The sequence below is a fragment of the Lampetra planeri genome, chromosome 33, assembly GCF_965212315.1.
Source record: "Lampetra planeri chromosome 33, kcLamPlan1.2.h2, whole genome shotgun sequence".
NCBI classification, from domain to species: domain Eukaryota; kingdom Metazoa; phylum Chordata; class Hyperoartia; order Petromyzontiformes; family Petromyzontidae; genus Lampetra; species Lampetra planeri.
The window spans coordinates 8,827,118-8,850,233 of NC_136139.1; the positions used below are offsets into that span (position 1 = coordinate 8,827,118).

The window sequence follows — 23,116 nt, forward strand, 5'->3', positions numbered from 1 at the left end:
CACAGGCTGAGATCCAATGATTCGCATATCGAACCACACAGACACCCATAGACTTCACGCTTTTGATCCATAGCCTCATATATAGGCGAAGTTGCGATTAAACCGGGCTCTCAAGTTTCGCGAGTTGATGGTCTCAGCCCGGTCACCGATGACTGCACACAAAGAGCTCCATCACATTACACGTAGTCCTTCACTAACTTTGACGATATTTGTGTTTGAGAATAAATCATAAATATTGACTTTCAAGCGACGAAGGTTACTCCGAGTCGGCGGTGCGGGTGGGAAAACGCTGCCTCCTCCGGTGTGGAGCAGAGTGTCGCCCTGACGAAGCGCTCTCGGCGGTAGCTCTGCAACGTTCGCTTCCGTGGGGCAAAATTCTCTAACGCGAAGTGTCCGGGGCCCTGCCTCCCCGGCGATGAAATCCGAAGGGCTGTCCCCCGTCTCGTGACGCGGCGCCGACGGGATGAAATTGTGGGCAGTAAAAAAAAAAGTCCAAAAGAATGAATGTGTTTATTTTTATGTTTAAATGGCAACTTCAACGCGAGCCCGGTACAATACGCCGATCGTAAAACGTAAAAAATAATATATATATACGCACTAAAGTTGCTGAAAGTCTTACCGCACCGCTCTTTCGTCGCTTCACATGCTGGGCCCGTCAGAGCACACGATGTCCTCGCAAATGTCAAGTTCACAGACAAATGTCAAAGGTCAACGGTGCAGATGATGTGGGGTTTTATCGGGGGAGGGTGGGTGGGTGTGGGAGGGGGGGGGCATGGTTGTTGGCTCTGCGAGCCACGAGTGCTGTTAGCGAGCAGCACGAGTAGGGCACCGAGAGCAATTAAGGCAGTCGAGATGATTCCATTGTGCGGCTCAACTTCAGATGATCCCACGGCTTCTAAGCCTGGACAGTGTCTCCTGTTATAACCACCCACTCACTCACTCACCCACTCACTCACCCACTCACCCCTCCCCCCTCCCGCCCACAACCACCACCACTCTGCTTCTCCACGTGGTAATTCGTGGCGCTAAGCACGAGACAACGCAGCAAAAGCTTAGGGAACCCTCGAAGCTCAAGGGAGTCTTGACAAAATAGGGACCGAATTGAGATCCTACGAAACGTAACACTCCATGTGACATATAGTGAGTGGATGGCTCGTCTTTCCTCTCTCTTGCCTACATCTCCATGATTTGCACGACATTTCTGTATCACCTCTTCTCTCCTTTCATGATACCTCCATCATTTTCGTTGGGTCCGTAACAACAACAAATAACTTATTTTCGCTATTAAGTGGTGTCGCCACGGCGCCTGTGCAAGACTAGGTATGCCTTGAGGCCACATGAAGTGTCGAAGGCTCGCTGCTGGCAAGGAGGTCAAGGGACAGACTCATGTGCTATGGGGTTGAGATGACTGACAGACTGAGATGACTGACAGATGCACCACGTGTGCTCCTTACTGTGACCTCACCCAAACGCCTTCTCTGCCCTGGGCCCCTTCGGCCTGTGCAGTTGCACCGCCTGCACACTTAACTAAAACTAAACTCAGTTTTAATTTTTATTTTACCAGGTAAGGCCCACTGAGCTATGTAGCTCTTTTTCAGAAGCGACTTGGCCACAAATGATAGCTTAACGAAGTGGCGGTCTATCATGTGAACATTCATAGCGACCAAATACGATTAACGCACGCTGATTATAAATGGGGACGGAAACCCCGGAGGACCCAGAAAGAAATCCACCGGGAGAGAGAGAGAGAGAAACGCGGACTCCAAATATACAGCGGGCGTCAGGGGTCGGGATCTAACTCACGTTGGCTAGCTCACGCCGCGTTTGGCTCCACGCACTAAGCCGCGAAGATGTAAATGTGTGTCAAGCCGCCTGTGAATCCGTCTCAAAGAAGTCGGCCCTTTGTTTGTGGAGTTTTTTTTTTCGGCGTCACGGCCCAGATTTGCTAGTTTTGAAGAAGAAAAAAAATCGACAAAAAAATCCCAGCACCGGAATAATTCGGAACGAAAGTCCTTTTTTTTTGCTGCCTGGATTGGGAGGTTCTTGAGAAAGTGCATTGTGAATCTCGGTTCACAGAAAAGCCGCGGTCGTTTTTATATAATTTTGGATAAAGTTTGCGGTATTTCTGTTGCAGGAGGGGGGCCTGGTCACGCACACAGCGTGCTGTTCGCTCACGCCATGCCCAGAGGGTACCGGGCATCAGAGGGAGGCCGGGAAGGAGACAGGGGACTCCAGTGAACGTGGGGATTCATTGCTTAGTGGCCGCTATCGCAGAAGTTACAGTTTTGACAAGCTAATAAAGCTGCGATGCGTGTAAATGTTGTGTCAAGTGTTGAACTTTACCACCAGCGTGCTGCGTAATTTTATCGACTTCGTTCGTGATTGAATTGGCTATGTCACTTGTAGGTCATTTTCCAACGAAAACCGTCTGTGATGGGATGGAATCCGTCACATGTAGGTCAATCTTGAAAGAGAAAAAACCCTCGAAATATTTGTTCCATGTGTTGTGTTTTTTTATTATTAATGTTGTTGTTGCTGTTGTTTTTCTTGTGCAGCAGCAGCATTCCCAAACCATTTGTACAATCGTATTCATTTCTCAGAGGCGGCGGTGTCGGAGTGGTTCGCTCGCTCACCGCGCTTTGAACCCAGCGAGCTGAGTTTGATTCGCTGTTCACGGCAAACTGGGCCACCTTCACTTCGCCAACTGGTACTGGACCGTCGTGGTGAAGTATGGTCAACGTCACCCCTCCACGACTGACGTCGGCACAGCAAGTCGTCTTCATCCAGCGGCGCATTAACAAAGGCGTGGTAGTAACTTTTTTTGTTTTTAAACTAAATTTGTTGAAACCTCTGCTATCGACGTCGAGCCGTCAGATTGGTCGCTATTTATGAATGTGGAATGGGAAAAAAAATCACTCTCGGTATTTATGGAAATATTAATTTATAAAATACATAATAGTGGTGGCATCTTTGTCAATGCCCCCTTGTGTTCCTTTGTGCGTTGCGACAGTGGTCTCGTGTGTTGTACCGAACAGAATCCACAGCCACTCACTCCACAGACAAAGATCCCCCCTATAACCTCAACAGACCGTTGGGGAAAGTGCTGTTCGCGAGGAACACCTATGAAGGCCGGCATGGCACACGAGTGGGTGGGCTGGCCAGCACCACCCCCGGCCGCCTTTGTCTCCCCAGTGGAGATGTTTACACACAGCTATCGGGTACTCATTTGAGGCCGAGTCTACCTAAGGGAGGGCCAGGACCGGTTCAAATAATCGTCACTGATGTTGGCCGTGAGCAGGAATCGAGCTCGTTTCGCCGGGTTGGTAGCGCGCTAACCGCTACACTACCTCTCCCCAGGAGCTCACACAGACACACACACACACAGAACTACACACACACAGACACACACACAGAACTACACACACACAGAACTACACACACACAGACACACACACAGACCCACACACACACACAGACCCACACACCCACAGACACACACACAGACCCACACACACCCACACAGACCCACAACAACAACCGCCATTCGCCACTAAGTGGCGGTGACGTCACCACGACGCTTGTGCCAGGCCATGTGCACCTTGAGGCCACGTGAAGTGTCGAACGCCCGCTGGCAGGAGGTCACGGGGCAGACCCAGGTGCCACGGGTCGACTGACTGAGATGACTGGCTGATGCACCACCTGTGCCCCCCTACTGTGCCAACTTGCTGTGCTTTAGCCACCCGGCGCTCCGCTCGTTGTTGTGAGCGTCGCTTCTCCGCCCTCCGTTGTTGTTGGAGAGCGACTGCCTCCAGGCTCCAACTGCCCAGAAGCAGCGTCCTTCACGAGCCTCCTCCACAGAGGCCGATCTTGACACCGCTGGTACCTGTCATCGGCAAGTACACTCAGCTCCACGTCCTCATGTACCACATCACTCCATCTCTTCTCTAGACACACACACACAGACCCACACACACACAGAGACACACACACAGACCCACACACACAGACCCACACACAGACCCACACACACAGACCCACACAGACCCACACACACCCACACAGACCCACACACCCAAACAGACACAGACCCACACACACACACACAGACCCACACACACACACAGACCCACACACCCACACAGACCCACACACACAAACAAACTACATCGTTCTAAAGCACCTCCTTTTACGCCTGAATAAATATGCGTGTATATATGTTTCTCTAATTCTGATCAAGTCAACTTTTTAAATAAAGCTTGACTCAAAATATACGCATTCTTCAACATAGCCGTCTCTCCACATTCAACAAAAACAACAAATAAGTCAAAACATTTCTTACACAATCCATCAGCCGCACGCACGCACGGCATTGTGGGAGTGCACAACTTCGTCACAATTGGCTCAGCATGAGCAACACCCCGCCAGCAGTCTCATCAGCAGTCGAGACTTGCTGGAATCAGTGCCGATGAACTCGTCTTCATATCTTCTTGGTTCTTTCGGTAAAGTCACGTAGAAGGGAAGTAATAAAATAATAAAAAATAAAACATAATAAAATAATTCTCACGACGTTTCGGCCACAACGCAAGCCGAAACGTCGTGAGAATTATTTTATTATGTTTTATTTTTATTATTTTATTACTTCCCTTCTACGTGACTTTACCGAAAGAACCAAGAAGATGAATCCCTGCAGTCACGAAAGCTTTAAATCGAAATCGTCTTCATATCCTCCACCACGACGCTGGTGGTTATGCACCCCCACATAATGACGCGTCGATCTAGGACCCCCGATGATATTAGGGCAAGGGTCTTTTGCCTGTAAGATCGGCAGTCCGCCAGCACGGATTCACGGAATCCTGACGATGCTGATGGAGACACTCTGCGTCGAATCCGGTCCAGAGTTTTGCTTGTGCTGAAACAATGCTGCTGAAATGATGCGCTCCCACAAGGCCGTGGGGCTGAAGGGTTGTAAAAGGAATACGGTTGTTGTTGTTATTATTATTATTTACGCGGAGTGACCGATATGCGACGGTAGACGTAGTGTTCGCCTAGTTATTAATTGATTGTTAACAACACAACGGATGTGCTCGAGATGAGATTGGTGAACGCCACGCACAGGTAAACCGAGGTTTAACATACCTCTGGTACGCGACTGGTAGCCAACAGCCAAAGGTAAATTGGACGTGGTGTGCCGGGCGTCACGTGGATAAGAGCCGCAGCGAGAGAGGTTTACTAGATGCGGCGTGCCGGGACTGATATAACGCTCTGTTCTCACATAGAGACACAATAACGTACGTAGACTCACACAGAAACACATAGGTCTCATGAAGACCTCCATAGACTCGCATAGGGACCCACAGACTCACTCAGGGCTACGATTATCGACGAGTATTGTTCGGCTTCCTCGAGTAGGTGGCACGTGACTGACAACCGCATTCATAGCGATAGCAGCATACTGCACTCGATGTGGTGTGCCGGGCGTGTAAACGTTTAACTGGTCGCTGACCCGGAGAGACCGCGCTCAGTAACACGTACCATACACACCACACGCACATTGGTTCTCACACATTTCGTGTGTTTAGGCTGAGTCGACCTAGAGGTGGTCCAACTTAACAGGGAGGTAACTCATCACCGCCGGCGCTGGTCAGGAGTCGACGCCTGCATCGCATTGCAACTCGACTGGGCACGCCAACCATCAAAGCCAAAGATAAAGATCCCCCGTATAGCACCTTGTCTTTTTTTTTTTAAAACAGACCATCTGGGCGAGTGATGTTAGCGAGCACCAACACTAGCACCGCCACTGAGAATGCCTTTCCAAGACACACATTCACACGCGCGCCCACGCACACCCACGCACACACTACCACTCACGGTCCAACATGTGCGTACAATTACGACGACGCACGCACTCGCACGCACTCGCACAAAGATCCCCTCGTACGGCCTTCGACAAGAATGTTGGGGCAAGCGCTGTTGGGGAGTCGCGCGTATGAAGACACGGCACCGAGAGTTGGGGAGGGGTGGACATCACCACGCGCGGCCGCCTTTGTCTTCCACCAATACTGATGTTTTACGCACCGCAAAGCACATCCGCTTACGGCTGAGTCGACCTACGGGAGGCCCAGGACACCGCCTCAAATATTCGCCACTGTTATTGGTGGTGAGCGGCAATCGAACTCGGGTCGCCGGGTTCGTAGCGCAATGCGCTAACCTCTGCACCACCGCTCCCCCCCCCCACCAACCCACCCACCCGCCGCGTACACACGCACACGTTCACGCGCTTTTTGCACAAGCGCGCTCACACACTCGCGCGCGCACACAGCACGCACGCACACACACGCGCGCACACAGCACGCACACACACTCGCGCGCGCACACAGCACGCACACACACGCGCGCGCGCTCACACACTAGCGCGCGCACACAGCACGCACACACACTCGCGCGCGCACACAGCACGCACACACACGCGCGCGCGCTCACACACTCGCGCGCGCACACAGCACGCACACACACGCGCGCGCGCTCACACACTCGCGCGCGCACACAGCACGCACACACACACACGCGCGCGCACACAGCACGCACACACACACACACGCGCGCACACAGCACGCACACACACACGCGCGCGCGCGCACGCACACAGCTGACATGCAGCCCAGCCTGACAAAGGCGAGCATTGTGCGGAGAAGCTGGGAAGCTAAGCTAATAGCAGCCCGGGGGACTTTTGATATGCATATCAGGGCGAGCGAAGCTCTCCCGCTAACCCTGGGCTCCCAGAGCCTCTTCATAATGGGCCAGTCAGTGTGGGTGACTAAGCACATGCATAGATGCAGTTGTAAGCCGGCGTCTTTGTGCCGGAATGGGTCGGACACAGAGCGCAAGCAAGGCGGCGCTTGAAGAGTGCGCGCGCGCGTGTGTGTGTGTGTGCCTGTGTGTGTGTGCGTGCGTGTGTGTGTGTGCCTGTGTGTGTGTGTGCGTGCGTGTGTGTGTCAGCTACATGCCATTATGTCCATTCATGCACAGCGAAGGGTATGTGGGTATGTGGGGATGGCGGCACAGTGTTGGTATCGCGCCAGGGACGTGATCTCGCGTACCCGGGTTTGTTGGTGAACGGTTTGAGCGCGGTGGTTATTTTTTCCGAACTGCGCGCTACGAAGCCCGGTGACCCGAGTTCGATTCCCGATGAAGAAAAACAACAACAACAGACAACATCGACACAATAGTTTTTTTTGCTCTGATTTCTGTTTGTTTTCTCGCCGTACATTGTTACTGTCGTCACCCTCGCAAGCGAACCGCTATTCGTGGTCTCGAGAGAGTTCGTATAACACCTCGTTCGACAAACATCTCCTCGATTTGACTCGATCCAGCCACAGTCAATCCGCTGCTGGATGAAAGGCCTTCTCCGAGGCCAATGCTCAAAAAATGTGAGAGCGAGCAAAGCCGAGACCCCCCACCCACCCCCCACACGGTGCAAATCCGGCCCCAGATTCGTGACCGTGCAGTGACGACGTTGAATGTCACCGATTGCCACGTGGTTTTGTCTACGCACGGTGCGAAAAAAGTGGAAACGTGAAACGTACACCCGCCACACACTCTTGACTTCGCGTGTCTCCACTCAGCGTCTCGGGAAGCCACCGGGGGTGGCTCGCCCAAACAACAACAACAACAACAACCCGTACCGTCTCGTTCGTAAGCGTGTCCCGGTCATACGATATAAGATAGACAGACGGCTATACAGTTCCAGAATTAGTTCGTAATTTACGGGTGTCGTTTTTAACCTTTTTTTTACTTTGATAGATTTGCTTTCGCCGTAAACTTGCGCGTAATAAACGCGATTATAAATAACAGCATGTCTATTTCCGTAGCACAGTTTGTAAACAGAGCCAAATGTGGTGGTCTTCGTGGAAATAACGGCGGTTTGGTAAGAAAAACGATATGCCGGGGTAACCCCCCCCCACCTCATCCACCCTTGAATAAGCCCAGGATTTCGAGGATACATTTTTTTCTCCCTCTAACAACTCAAAGATCCTGGCCGACTTCTAGAACATTCCGGATGTGTTGGAATCTATCGACGTGGATGATCCCCTAAACGGTTCGGCGAGACTGCGCGAACGTCCATCATCATTCCTCGTCACGTGTCGACAAGCATCATGGCCATGAGCCATGATCTATCCACTGCTGGTCGAAGGCCTCCTCCCAAACACCAAGCCGTCATTCTCTCTCTCTCTCTCGCGCGCGCGGGTTTAACAATCCGCCCGACTACTACTCGCCAGCTTATTTCGTGGCGTGACATTTTCATTCGGCCTCCAATATCGTTCTCGGGGAGTCTGCGCAAACACTTTGAGTTATCTCGCAAGAGCCCGACGCATTTCAGGAGCGTAGACCGCACTTGGCGCGGTTTAAGTCTGGAGAAGTAGGCCAAACGTCCTCTAGAGGAGAGCCTCCCCCTCTAGAGCCCCCTTTAGTGGAGGCCACTGCCGTCGGCAGCGGTCCGAGCCATCAATTCCAGTGCTGCACCATTGCCCGTTGACCTCTTCTTCTGACTTGGCCCTGTCGGTACTTTGGAAATGCCAACCCAATTCCACTAACATAGTCACCCAAACAACCACTAACTCACCAACTCACTCGTCCACCCAACCACCCGCTCACTCACCCACTCAGCTATTAATTCACCTATTAACTCACCTATTAACTCACCAACTCATTCGCCTACCCACCCACTCGCTTACTCACGTACTCACCCACTGAGTATTTCACTCATCCGCTAACTCACCCACTCACTGGCCCAACCACCCACCCAACCACTCACTTACTCACACACCCACTCCATAATTTACTCCCCCATAATTCACCAATTCACTCGACCAAACACCCACCAGCTCATCCAACTCATTCTCCAAACATTAACATTAATTCTGAGGTTTTCGCTGTTGCCCGTATCGCCCGGGAGGCTAACTTCGGGAGGTGAATAGACTTCCCTGAAAACGCTTCCCTGCCAAGGCGACTCGGAGCGAAACGTCGGAAGTCGTGCCGAACCGACACCGCGGTACAACCCAGACAACACATCCGAGGAGAGAGCTGTAAGATCGATATTGTTCGGTGGCAGTGTCATGTGCCACTACCGCACACTCGATTCGAACCGAAACCAACCACGCAGGGGCGAGAAGAAGCAGCAGCAGCAGGAGGAGGAGAGAGAAATGCCTGCAATGTGTGAGATGCGTGCGAACCCTCCCGGCTAAGACGCCGGCAACAAGAACGGCACTCAGCGGCGGGCGAGTAACGCGCGAGTGACGAGATTGAGCGCTGCGTGTGAAATGGAGGTTGCGTGCTCGCGCGTGTGTCCCCATCGCCCACGTGGCATCCACTTGCGCTGTCCCAGAGCCGTGGGACTCGAGCCAGCGGGCGCGGTGGGGGAAGGGAAGCGATGGGAGGACTCCAGAAATGGAGGGAGATTTCGCCAAGCGAGCGAGCGAGCGAGTGTGCGGGTGGGTGAGTGATTGGGTGAGTGAGTGGGTGGGCAAGTGGGTGAGTGAGTGAGTCGGTGGGTGAGTGGGTGAGTGATCGGGTGAGTGAGTGAGTGGGTGGGCAAGTGGGTGAGCGAGTGAGTCGGTGGGTGAGTGGGTAAGTAGGAAAGTGGCTGAGTGGGTGAGTGGGTGGCCGACTTCAGAAATGCACTTCCGAGTTCGCCAGATGATTGAGCGAGCGCGGGAGTGAATGAGTTATTTGGCGGGTGAACCGGGTGAGTGAGCAAGAGGGCAGGTAAGTGAGTGAGTGCGTGGATGAGTGCGCAAGTACATGAGTGAGTGGGTAGGTGAGCGTCGGTGCTGCTACCACCCACCGCTGGCGTCACCTGTGGCCAGGAATCAAACTCAGGTTGGAAAGCACAGAGGGGGTATCGAGACAAGCGGGTAGTGCCCTGACCACTGCGCAACCACTCCCCCACGAGAGAAACACACAAAACACTCGCTCACACACTCGCACATCGGTGCCGGTGAGATCAGCGCAGTGGAAATGTTAAGTTTTTTTTGTTGCGGAGGGAACGGAAATCGTTGAAATTCCTTGCAGGGCAGGGGGCACCTTGCGCCTCCATCGATATCCCCGCAGTCGCTGCGACACCGTTTCGTTCTTTTCCCCTCTCCGCTACCCCGAGCCTGCCTGTGATCTCCCGACAAGAATGCGTAGACGTCCTTTGGCAAGCTCCGAGCAATGATGCTAAGGTTTGTTTTCGCTCGGCTCTTCTCTCACCCACCCCCCCCCTCTCTCTCCCCTTCCATCTCTCCTCCTGTCCGTATCTCTCTGAGTTCGTGGGATTTCAAATATAGAATATTTCCAGCATCACCAAAATAAGACCCTCCATTCGACGCCGGCACCGATCCCCATAGGTGGACCAAGGAGACTTCCATCGGGGCCTCCAGCAAATACGACTCTCTCGGCTCGGAAGGTCGCTCGGTCGCCTCTCAAAGTCAAAGCAATTTCCCTGCTCAACGGAAGAGCATTGAGGCAGCGCTGAGCTCCTGTTTACAGCCCTGAACCAAACGAGGGAAATTCCACAAAACAACGGATGTTGACCACCCCTCCCCGCAGACAGTGGTACTCATTTTACGAACCCCCATATGGATGGTGGGTTGAGTCCACGCACCCAACCAGGATTTGAACTCGCAAACATTCTCATTGCTTCCTGGTCCTGACCGTCGAATAGGCCTAATGCCAAAACCATTACAGCAATTTAGCTGCCCGGCCAAATTTAGTCAACTTCCATTAAATAGTGCGCGAACAACAAGCCTCGGTGCCAATCAGTTAAGCCCAGAGTGGCGCAGCCATCGCATCTCTCGCGAGGGCCCCCGGCCAAAGCCACCGTGGTCTCTCGCCGCCGACCGTAGATCTTTGTCGACGAGAGCGGGAACCAATGAGTCCCAACTCCTCAACCCCCCCCAACGCCCTCCTTCCCCCCCCCTCCTCCCCGACTGTGGATTTCTGACGAAACTGACATCTGCAGCCAAGCAGTGGCAGGCGATAAGGCATCCCACAGACAGTGCGTATGTGACTATCGTACCGTGATCGCAGCCACAATCTTGGGGGAGTCTGGGTGAGTGGAGGGGTGGTGCGAATATTCATCACCATCATCATTCGCTGAGACAGGTTGTGTCTTGTTGTTGGTGTTGCTTCCTGAAGTTGCTTAATCAGTACTCAATTAGTCAAATAACGGCTCATTTACCGTTATTTATTCATCATTCATCGCAACTAAACCATCCTGGGTGCGATCACCTTAAGTTGCGTCGTGAGTTAAGGTGCCGAGGAAGAAAGAACACCAGATACACAACACTCTCTCTACCGTGTATTAAACATACGACGTCGACGAATATGACAAATGGAAAGGAAGCTAAACAGTGTTTAGAGTTAGCAGCAGGGAACGGGTGAGTTGCGACTGCGATGAGTTACACAAGAGATGCTAATCGGGCACTTGGTTCGGTTTCAAAGTTTGCTTTAAGGTCAACGCCCCCCCCCCCCCCCGTCGACGTCGACGTTGTCCCACGCGTTACGCAACACAAGGAGTCAGCGGGTCTCTCCGTCTTTCTCCCTCTCGACGCTCGAACGCGCCAAACACCTGCGGGACGCTTCACAGAGCACGTGGCTACAGACAAAATGGCGGCCCCCAAAGGCACGAGGCGGTCACACGTAGGAGTCTCCGTCGAGCGTGTGGAGAAGCAGTGGGGGAGGGAGGGAGTGGGGGGGGATCACGTGGGTATCTCCGTTGAGCGTGTGGAGAAGCACGGAGAAGTAGGGAGTGGGGGGAGGGAGGGGAGCACGTGGTTTGGACTTTAGAGAACAAAGGCAAGCCATATCGCATGTATGGATTGTCGACACATGTCTAGAAAAGGATGACGGACGGTGGTCGAGACTAATGAGGGCGTGGCAGCCCAAAGGAGAGAAATCCGCCCGTGACGACGTCGACCCGCGGAGATGGAGCGACGAAATCGGCTCGTGGCTAGGAGTCTGGTGGACCGCTGCATCGTGAGATGGCGACGGCCTGGGGGAGGCCTTCATCCAGCAGTGGATTAGCCATGGCAGATCATGATTTTGATGATGATGCAACAAACGTTATTAAGTGACAAAAGGTCAAAAGCAACAAGCGTATAGGGTCGGCATATCTAACGTGTAATTGTTTAATGATAAACACAATTAAGTGGCGGAATGTTTACCGCGGGAATTTAAATAGCAATACGTTCTAATTGAAGATTAGGGTTTCACGACAGTGTATATTCTACAAAGCTATTGAGTACAGGTGCAAAGGTCCAAAACGTCAAGCGGGCAGCAGCAAACAGCACTATTATCAACGTTGCAATGCATCATTATTGTAAGAGTTTTGGGGGGGGGGGGAACGGTGATGGGAGGCGGTTCCTAAGTGAAGCAGTCGAAGGGAATAATCGGAGAGAGAAGTGCGGTGACTTGCAGTATGGTGAGTGGGTGAGTGTGTGGGTGAGTGGGTGAGTGTGTGGGTGAATGGGTGAGTGTGTGAGTGTGTGGGTGAGTTTGTGAGTGGGTGGGTGAGTGAGTGGGTGAGTGTGTGAGTGTGTGGGTGAATGGGTGAGTGGGTGAATGTGTGAGTGGGTGGGTGAGTGGACGAGTGAGTGAGTGAATGTGTAAGTGGGAAGTGAGCGAGTGACCCAACAGTCTGTTCAGACAACATGGGCGTTCTGTTTCTTTCGCCTCTGTGTCAGTGAGTTAGTTTGTGAGTGTGCCAGTGAGTGCCCGAGTGGATGGGAGAATGAGTGAGTGAGTCAACCCGTGGCACCTGGGTCTGCCCCGTGACCTCCTGCCAGCGGGCGTTCGACACTTCACGTGGCTTCAAGGTGCACATAGCCTGGCACAAGCGTCGTGGTGACGTCACCGCCACTTAGTGGCGAATGTCGCTTGTTGTTGTGCTGTTATGACCTTCGTTGTGGTGGTGGTGGTGGTGTGTGGGTGCACGCAGTGTGAATGAGACGGAACGCCCAGCCTGGTGTCGACCGAGCGCTCGACGTGGGTGGAGTGATGCGCGTTCGGAGAGCGATGAGGATGGACGAAAGAGTCATCCTTGTTTTTTTTGTGCGTGTGCCGAAAACTGAGTATTTATATTCTTCCGGTTACGACACAAACTGTCTACGGGTGCAGTGATGCAAGACAAGATACTCGTCCTACAATCTCTGGCAGGAATATTGCGCAAGTAGGCCGACATATCAGCCAGCGGCAAATTCCGCGTAAATGCATCGGTTTTATTTCACTGCAGAATGAAATCGGCTTGAAGGCAAGCTTCATTGTGAGCGAGTCCAAGTTCCGTTTGGCTTCGACTCGTCCTCGTTATCAATGTCACAAGCCACACGCTGTGAAGACTGAGAAATACGCAATTTGACGCAGGAAAAATGATATGCAGTTCCCCCGTTGCCTCTCTCTGTAAAACCGAGGTCTGATTAAAACAAAAAATATTGAAATTGCAAATGAAAATCATTTATCAAACTAATACCTCCTTCACGCTGCTAACGAAAGTAAAGTGGGTTTTCGCAGGACTCGTGGTGGCTGAAAGAGACCGGTGGCCGAGAATCCGAATGGAGTGGGCAGCCGAGGAATGGAACGCGTCTAAGAGCACGGCCAACCGAGGGGAGATGGAGCGACGGAACTAGTTCATGTGTAGGTACTGGATTAATTGTTGATGACGATGACGATAACAAAAGTTAAGCAGCAACATGATGACTAGCCAAAAGCAGCGGCGCTTTCCGATGCGCTTCTGGGGCCGTCTGGAATGTTCTTCCGATATGAGGAAGCCACCGGCGCTGTGCACTTTTAAAGCGTCTCGATTGAAAAGTAATTCCCTTACAACTGCTTTTTGTGCTTAGATTGTTGTGCTTCCCCCACACGTCCGATTATCGCGGTTGGCTACGTCCGGTGCGAACGAAGTTCAGCATACATCTACATACAACACTGGCTCAAGCTCCTAGGTTGATATTGCAAACTACAGAGGAGGCCAGGTGGCCTAGAGATGAGAGATAATGAGCCAGATGCTCTGGAATTCTGGGTTGGAATCTGGGTTCTCGCCACCCAACCGTGAATATACCGGGTTCTCACAGAGTTGGATTTATGATTGTCAACCGTACTTAGAGACCCATAGACTCACATATAGAGTCATAGACTCGCATAGAGACCCATGGACTCAAGTAGACTAAGTTGTGAATGAACCGCATCCTCAAGTGCAGCGAATTAATAGTCTCAATCTTGTTACTGATTACTGCACGACATTAAATTTTTGCTAAATATCCAGCTCTGAGAAAAAAAACCCAATAAGATTTAGTGCCACGTGACAAACGATCTCATAGTAGAGTGCGTGTGTGAAAGTGCGCCTCCTACTGTGTTCTCTGGGAGAAATTCGGTGCAAAATTTCCTCCGAAAGCCATTCACTGCACGCTGTGCGAGACTTACAAATGGATTCCTCATTTAATGACTTTGCCAATCGCAGAATTCTCAAAAAACATAAATATACGTTTAAAGCGTGGTAAAAATAATTATTACGAAAAAATATTTGTAAAAAACAAGTGGGTTGGCCGGCTACAAAGTTCATCTGGTGTCAAACAACAACTGTTCCGAAAGACGTTTCCAAGTAGGAAAAAAAAACCCAGCGATTCTTGCTTATCGGAAGTGTTGTGCTGTGAGCTGGTGGTGACATGTGGCACGGAGATGTCAGATTTGACAGATAGGGCCAGAAGAAGGGGTGAAAAGCACTCGCAACCACCGTCAGCCCACACAGAGCCCTTTATCGAAACTCTTTCGCAAGAGCCCAACCCAGCTGCGGCGGGACAAGCAGCGGAGGGAACGGGGGGGGGGGCTAAGCCACACCACCGCGGACCCCACCGTTCAGTTCTAATTGTGTTTATTTGTTTGTTCTAAAGAACCCTTTTGTTTAATTACTTTTCAAAGTAAACTCGGCGAGGCCGGCTTCATATGGTTACTAATTAATAGACGCGTCGGTTGTTTTTGCTGTTGTGGAATTGGCGATTTCGCTCAGGAATCGCAGTGCTGAGTGGCAGTATTATTATTTGTATCAACTGGGCACCCGCTGGTTGTTTTTGCTTTTGTAGAATTGGCGATTTCGCTCAGTAATCGCAGTGCTGAGTGGCAGTATTATTATTTGTATCAACTGGGCACCCGCTGGTTGTTTTTGCTGTTGTGGAATTGGCGATTTCGCTCAGGAATCGCAGTGCTGGGTGGCAGTATTATCATTTGTATTAACTGGGCACGCGCTCGTTGTTTTTGCTTTTGTAGAATTGACGATTTCGCTCAGTAATCGCAGTGCTGAGTGGCAGTATTATTATTTGTATTAACTGGGCACCCGCTGGCTGTTTTTTCTGTTGTAGAATTGGCGATTTCGCTCAGTAATCGCAGTGCTGGGTGGCAGTATTATTATATTAACTCGACGAATTTTTTCGCGAGAGTTCTTCGCCGAACACGTGGAATTCTGCTGGCGACGGCACGGCCCGACCAAAAAAAAACGCAACTTTAAGAGTCATTTAATCCGGGACATACGGCTTGGTATTCAAAGCACATTTCCGACACGGTTACATTCATTTATTTTCTTGGAGCAAAGAACCCAATGTCTCGTCAAGAACTGGCTAGGGCAATGAAAAGATCAATTTTTAACCGAACGCAGATGGTGATATATTATTCCGCCAGTAGAGATCCCTCAAGATTAGCCCTTTTGTCAATCCACCGTTGGATGAAAATCTCCCCAAGCCCTTGAGGGATATTCTGATGGTTTGACTATACTTCACCACTCAGGTCAGTGTGAGTCGCTCAAGGTTTGGTGTAGGTGGGAAGCGGGAAGAATGGGGTGGAGTAGCGGACTAGTTCAAGGCATCGCTCGCCACGACGTTAGCCGCGCACAGGAACGCACTCGAGCGGCGCGTACCACCATTGCACTACGCGCACCGACGTTTTTGGAACGTGGCCGTAAACATTTCGAGGCACGTCCGAGGTGGCGTGGGTTTCACGATCGGAACCGCAGAGCGCGGTCCGTTGTCGCGTGCGCGCCTGTGCGGGAGTTCACACGAGCGAGCGAGCGATGGGGCGAGCGAGCGATCGGGCGGGCGGGCGAGCGATGGGGCGAGCAAGCGAGCGAGCGATGGGGCCGGCGGGCGAGAGGCCCGTGGAGTCGCATCTCCGGCCCGGTTCGCCCGACCCGAAGCCGGCCCCCCTTCTCGGCGCTGCCGTCAGCGGCGGGAGATTGTATAACTTTAACGCGCCGCGAGTTTGGCTTTTCTTGTGATCGCGTCTCGCGATACAGGGCCCCGGGCATGTGTTTATTTTTTCATGATTATTATTATTAACACCCGCGCACAAGTTTGGAACTCTTCGACACTCTTTAAAGCGCGGCTCTATTTTTTTGGGCTTTTATGGCCACAGAATCCAGCCCTCCCTGGGCCACGCACGCAGTTTCCTGTTTTCGCTCCATCGCCCACGCTCCTTCTCCTCCCCGAGTGTTCCCCCCCCCGCTCGCCCCTCCACCACCCTCCCCACCCCCTCGAGGACCGGGTCGGGACAAAGGGTGGTCTTGATGCCGCCTGGCTGGGTCAGGAAGCAATGAACGAGGCTTCAAAGGGGCGGTGGGATGGAGGTCACCTGGCCGAACTCACGCCTTGGGGCTCGGCACGCCGAGAACTCAAACCTCTCAGATCCTCGTCCCCACCCTCCATCCCTCGCTCGAACGCCGCGTCACTGGCTGGCACATTTCTTTTTATTTTGTTGCGTGTGTGTGGTTTTTTTTTTGGTGTCTCGCTCCGCCGCTGTTATTTACACTTCCCTTCCTTCCGTGGGAATCCCAACAATGGGGTTTATATAGGGGGCTGTTTCATCTCCCATTCAACATCTTCTCTCTCTCTCTCTACCGTGTCCCCCCCCCACCACTCTCCCCCGCTCACCTCGCAACTTTCCTTGCCCAGACTTCACTACCGCCACCCCCGCCACCCTCCCCAAACCCCGAACATCACTTCGACTCGGCGCGCGCAGACGCACGCACGCGGTATTGTGCGTGGAGCATTATCAGACGGTCAAATGCGCGCAGTAGAACTCCGTTATGTTTGGTTACGTTTCAGTTCATCGTCCGTTTTTTTACGTATTGCTTCTTGGCCCATGTTGGTGTCAAAAGCCAAGAGGCTGATATCAATAAGCCACGTGCTGTCTTCGTGTGTGCCGACGCAAAACGGAGCTCTGCTCCTCCGTCTGATTTCCCTCCTCTTCCCCGTAACTCCTTCCCTCCCTTCCGCCTGTCTACTTAACCCATCAGCATCATCAGCATCATCATCATCAACATCATCATCAGCAGCAGCAGCATCATCATCAGCATCATCATCATCATCAGCATCATCATCATCCTCATCAGCATCATCATCATCATCAGCAGCAGCAGCAGCATCATCATCATCATCAGCATCATCATCATCATCAGCATCATCAGCAGCAGCAGCGATGATGAATCCACTGCTGGATGAAAACCTCTCGCTCCATCTCGATCTCACGGTCCCGTGCGATGCAGCGATCCACGCAGCGCGCTGGCACGCGAGTTGACTTCAGCATCGCTCCAACTCCTCGGCGAACCTTCTCTCAGTCGTGTTTTTGCCTCCCTTAGCTGCCACACCGAAATTAGTCTCGACCACCGGGCCATCGTCCCTTCTAGTCAAGACGTGTGCTGCCCAAGCACACTTATTTAATATATAATAATTCCAATTTATAATGCGCATTCCATCATAGGATCCCAATCCGCGATGCATGAAAATCAGGAAACAAAAACAGAACCAGGGGCAACCGGCCAAAATTAAGAGGGAAGGCCACTTTGAAGAGATGGGTTTTCAAAGCATATCGAAGGGAAATTGCCCAAAACGTCGCCCAATATGTGGATTATATGTATTTTTTTTAAATATACATTGAAAACTAATTTCTTTAGAACTGCGTTTTACATATTTTTGGTTCTTTCGGTAAAGTTACGTAGAAGGGAAATAATAAAATAATAAAAATACAAAGCAATATATAGTTATGTTATTATTTTATTATTTCCCTTCTACGTGACTTTACCGAAAGAATAAAATAATAAAAATAGAAAGCAATATATTGTTCTTATTTTATTATTTTATTATTTCCCTTCTACGTGACTTTACCGAAAGAACCAAGAATATGAATCCCTGCAGTCACGAAAGCTTTAAATCAAAATGTAACTGCGTTTTACGTTTAGTTTGTTGCCCTCCCCCGGCAACTCCGTTGAGCACAGTTGTCTACGTATGGCGCAGAAGAAGTTCAACATGCATACGCGTGTTTTCTGTCGAGATGCCGCGGTGTGAACGACAAATGTGTGTTGCTATCTGCGCACACAATTGTGTTACTTTCCTTGAAAAGACCGCTACTTTTCAACATGCGCAGCGTCCGTGCATCCTCTGGCTGCGTCTCATCGTAATTCCAAGCGTGCTCCGTGTCTCCACGCTTCTTTAACTCCTCATCACTGGAGGCGGCGGCGGCTGTGTTCTCGCTGCTATGCTCCAGATGCTGGCAGCTGCTGTCACACAAAAGGACCCCCATGCCTAAACCAGCGAATTCACTGCTGTGAGTGGGGTGGGGGGGAGGGGTAGCACGGCAGCGAATACAGCACTTGCCGTTAACGCGAACAACAACAACTTGCCCGAACCAATCTGTTGAGGCTATACGGGCGATCTTTGTCTTTGTTGTGCACGGTGGTGGGAGTGAGTGTAGGGGGGGGGGCAGTGAGCTCGGGAAATGGGCAGAGATCGTCTCTGGGAACTTTCGGGAACTTGTTGACGATGGTAATCCGAGCGCGGTTTCGTTATCGGGTTTCTAAAAAAAGTGTCTCTCGCTACAAAAGTGAGTTCAGCGCCACCGTAAAGCAATAACCATACCCAGAGCGCTATGGAGACCCTTCCGCCAGCATGAGACGTGAGCAAGCACTTGCAGGGCTGCAACTTTAACTCAATTACCATACCGATCATTAATAGCAACATCATCGGTGGCGGCGGCAGTAGCAGCAGCAGCAGCAGCAGCCACGGTCAATCCACTGCTGGATGAGTGCCCCGTCAAGTCGTCAGCATCTCTCGCGATCCCTTGATGACGCGTACAGCAGCTCGTTCCGTCTTCTCGGGGTCGTTCCCCTCTTCCTCTTGATGACGAGACTCAGAGAAATCAAACGAGTCCATAGCTTTGTTCGTCTTTAATCTAAACAAAGTTATATAACGGCGGTGTGGCAGGCACGTAGATAAAAAAAAAACATGCGATTTGTTGAATGCGTTCGAGATGAAAGCGCGCCTATTTGTCTGTCGGGCTGCACACCTATATACCAGCCCGTCCCATGGACGGGGTCGATCTCCTCTTCTGAAACGACTCGATACAATCCTGAATAAAAGTGCGTTGAACGAGTTGGCCAGAGACCTCACTGAGTGTTCGCTCTCCACTGTCACGTCACTGCGGATTAGCATCGCGAGACGTTGTGGTCATGGGTTGTTGTTGCGCCAGATTATAAATAGTTCATCGTCGGCTGTGTCGGATGGTGGAGGGTTATAGTTGTAATTGACAGTATACCTATACGATCTGGCACCTAAATAAACAAATTTACAAAACGTAATACTATCGACCGTGAGAGCCCACGTATGAAATATCAGTGCATCATCAGTACCACAGGTTACTGGTGAATTTCTACGTAGATTATTGCATCGCAGAAGCTGTGAGAGATATATTGGGCTTGGGGAGGCCTCCATTCAACAGTGGCTTGATAATGGCTATTGATGATGAGTTTGCTGTTCCTGGCGGCGCCTGAGCGGCTGCCTTTCAATTGCAGTACGAAACTACGGGGTGTGTGTGTTCACACCTCACACCTCTTCCTGTCTCTCTTTCTTGCGACGGGCTCAAAGGTGCAATGAGTTAACACACGAGGTGCTAAACGGGTCACTTGGTTGGGTTTCAAAGCTCGCTTTAAAGAGCACCGCGGCATGCCCGTCGGCGTTGCCCCGCGCGTCATACAAACACAACGAGTCAGCTGATCTCTCTCTCGACGCTCGAACGCGTCAACTACGTGCGGGGCGCTTCACAGAGCACGCGGCTACAAACAAAATGGCGGCTCGAAATCACGTGGCGGTTGCACGTGGGGGTTTGCCACAGCCTCGTGATGAAACGTTTTAAAATCATTCTCATTAGGCCTCATGGTATGAAGTGCAATCTGCAAATCGTATCCCCTATATTTATTTGCGATGAAAATTTGTCATTATCCGAAACGTTGCCTGCTGTATACATTTCCCTCCAAGGCCACAGTTTTATTGACGAATGTATGGCATTGTTCGTTTGCTATTTGTTGTGATCACCCGTATGGCCTCCACTCATTATTGGGGCACGTGCTGTTAGTGAGCACCTATTGAGGCCAGAACGGCGCACGAGATGGGTACTGATAGCCCCCACCATGCCCGGCCGCCTTTGTCTCCCCAGCGCTGATATTTGCACGCCGCACCAGTTCTGACTTTACACTGCAATCCAATTTGGATTTACAAAAATAGTCGAGGCCATGGAGGTCGATTGACCACACTTCACCACGCTGGTCAGTTCAGGGTTGGTGACAGTGTCGCCCAGGATCGGTTCAGATAGCACTACTGGTGTTGGCTGTGACCACCGCTCCACATGCAAGTGCTGTTTATGTCACTGGTGTTCTATTATTGACTTAAAGCTTTCGTGACTGCAGGAATTCATATTCTTTTCTTTGAACCTATCTACGCGACTTTACCGAAAGACACTAAGAATATGTTATATTATTATTGTTATATTTCGGAGTATCGATAGGGTGGTGGTGGTGATGACGATGTATTCCTTCTACAAACCAAAACATCTCTCGTGCGTCCGGGATACGCAGTTGATGTAATAGAAGGGCGCTTAATGTCTGAACATTTATCTGGAACTAACCCGTGTGGTGAAGTATGGTCATACAAGCAGCATGGCTTGAGCACAGAACTCTAGCCAGCACGTTACCGCATCCCCATCGGAGCGGCGGACAACCACCCACAAAGACAAAGATCCCCCATATAGCCTGTCACCTATTATTGGGGCAAGTGTTGTTTGCGAGCAGCTATGTATGTATGTTGAACTTCTTTCGAACCGTACGTAGCCAACCGTGCTAATAGGAGCTATGAAGACTGGCACGGAACACGAGGGGGTGAAACCAACACCACGCCCGGCCGCTTTCGTCTCCTCCAGTGGCGATGTTTACAGACCACGCTGGGCACTGATTTGAGGTTGAGTCGACCTAGAGGCAGCCTCAGCACCGGTTCACATAATCGTCACCGGTGTCGACCCGTGAGCGGGAATCGAACTCGGCGAGCCGGGATTCGCAGCGCGGCGCGCGAACCGTTACACGACCCCCATAGCACACACGCACACACAGAGACATGCGCACACACAGAGACACGCGCACACAGAGACACACGCACACACAGGCACACGCACACACAGAGACACACGCACACACACAGACACACACGCACACACACAGACACACGCACACACAGAGACACACGCACACACAGAGATAAACGCACACACAGAGACACACGCACACACAGAGACACACGCACACACAGAGACACACGCACACACACAGACACACGCACACACCGAGACACACGCACACACAGAGACACACGCACACACAGAGACACACGCACACACAGAGACACACGTACACACAGAGACACACGCACACACACAGACACACGCACACAGAGACACACGCACACACACAGACACACACGCACACACAGAGACACACGCAAACACAGAGACACACGCACACACACAGACACACGCACACACAGAGACACACGCACACACAGAGACACACGCACACACACAGACACACGTACAGAGACACACGCACACACAGAGACACACGCACACACAGAGACACACGCACACACAGAGACACACGCACACACACAGACACACGCACACACACAGACACACGCACACACACAGACACACGTACACACAGAGACACACGCACACACAGAGACACACGCACACACAGAGACACACGCACACACACACGCACACACACAGACACACGCACACACAGAGACACGCACACACACAGAGATACACGCACACACACAGAGACACGCGCACACACACAGACACACGCACACACAGAGACACACGCACACACAGAGACACGCGCGCACACACACAGACACACCGCGCCTCTTGCTTGCTAGCGACGCAATGGGACATCGTGGCCGCGCTCTCACATCACAAGCAGCGGCTTCTGCGGGGACCCAGAGCTCATGGACATAAGGCGGAGAGGGGAACAAGATGTTGCAATAAGAAGAGGGGGGTGTGGTGGTGGTGGTGGTGTGTAAGTGGCGGGCGGGCGGTCGGGGTCTCTGGCGAGAGTGTGGGAACGCCATGCGAGGCATGGAGTTTTTGCGCGCGCCGACAAATGCAGAGTGGGGTTCACACGCCTCGCGAATGGGCTCGGAGCAGACCGGGGTACAAAGCTCAGGGGGTGGAAGAGGAGGGGGGCGGTGGGGGGCGTGGGGGGGGCTGCAGGGGAGGACGAGGAGAGACGGGGGGGGGTACATATGCTTGCTTTTTCGCCACGGCGCTCACAACGCGAAATGGCTGCACCACAACAAAAAACATCCCCCACGCCGCCGTCTCCTCCTCCATTCTCTCGGTCGCCCTCACCCCCTCTACACCATCACCACCATCATCACCACCCCCCCCGGTCTCCTCCCATTGCTCCGCCGAGGTTTCCACAACTCGGCCAGAGTAGGTTGGTGTAGGTCGCTGCTGCTGCTGCTGATGGTTACCCGCTCCCTCGCCTCTCTCCCCTCCCCCCATCTCCTCGCCTCTCTCTCTCTCCCCTCCCACCAGATTCTCGCTCCCCACCCCACCCCCCCCAAGGCTTCCGCGCCTGTGATTTTGTGCCCATCTGTCGGAATGTAAAAAAAACAGGGGGGTATAGTGGGAGGGGCGGGGGTGGGGGAGGTGAAGGAGGAGGGAGAGTCCCATTTGTGCGTCTGCCCCTTTCCCACTAATCAATCTCCAGGCC

General features: G+C 52.0%; 1 protein-coding gene and 1 long non-coding RNA gene across 6 annotated transcripts in view; one reads left to right on the plus strand and one right to left on the minus strand.

Moving 5' to 3' along the window:
• Positions 1 to 491: 491 nt before the first annotated feature.
• On the minus strand, positions 492 to 22,545 carry LOC144729755 (uncharacterized). Of its 5 annotated transcripts, XM_078610222.1 has the most exons (3): positions 18,402 to 22,545; positions 3,599 to 3,944; positions 492 to 2,882 (listed from the first exon to the last, which is right to left on the minus strand). In XM_078610222.1, the coding sequence occupies exon 1, from the start codon at positions 22,476 to 22,478 to the stop codon at positions 21,345 to 21,347; it is 1,134 nt and encodes a 377-aa protein (XP_078466348.1). In that variant the 5' UTR covers positions 22,479 to 22,545; the 3' UTR covers positions 492 to 2,882; positions 3,599 to 3,944; positions 18,402 to 21,344. The 5 variants fall into 5 exon arrangements, 2 of the variants coding, with proteins under 2 accessions (XP_078466348.1, XP_078466347.1); XR_013587756.1 differs by lacking the exon at positions 18,402 to 22,545 and adding an exon at positions 6,076 to 6,226 and having other exon boundaries at positions 492 to 3,939; XR_013587755.1 differs by lacking the exon at positions 18,402 to 22,545 and adding an exon at positions 6,076 to 6,226 and having other exon boundaries at positions 492 to 3,944.
• LOC144729757 (uncharacterized) overlaps positions 10,955 to 23,116 on the plus strand; it is a 71,149-nt gene continuing 58,987 nt past the window's right edge. The window contains exon 1 of the long non-coding RNA XR_013587759.1: positions 10,955 to 12,854. This is a non-coding gene — a long non-coding RNA (uncharacterized LOC144729757). The remainder of the gene's footprint in view (positions 12,855 to 23,116) is intronic.

Bases quoted from the DNA above. Each gene is read 5' to 3' on its own strand.
- LOC144729755 (XM_078610222.1), bottom strand. From the start codon at position 22,478: ATGCCTCGCATGGCGTTCCCACACTCTCGCCAGAGACCCCGACCGCCC.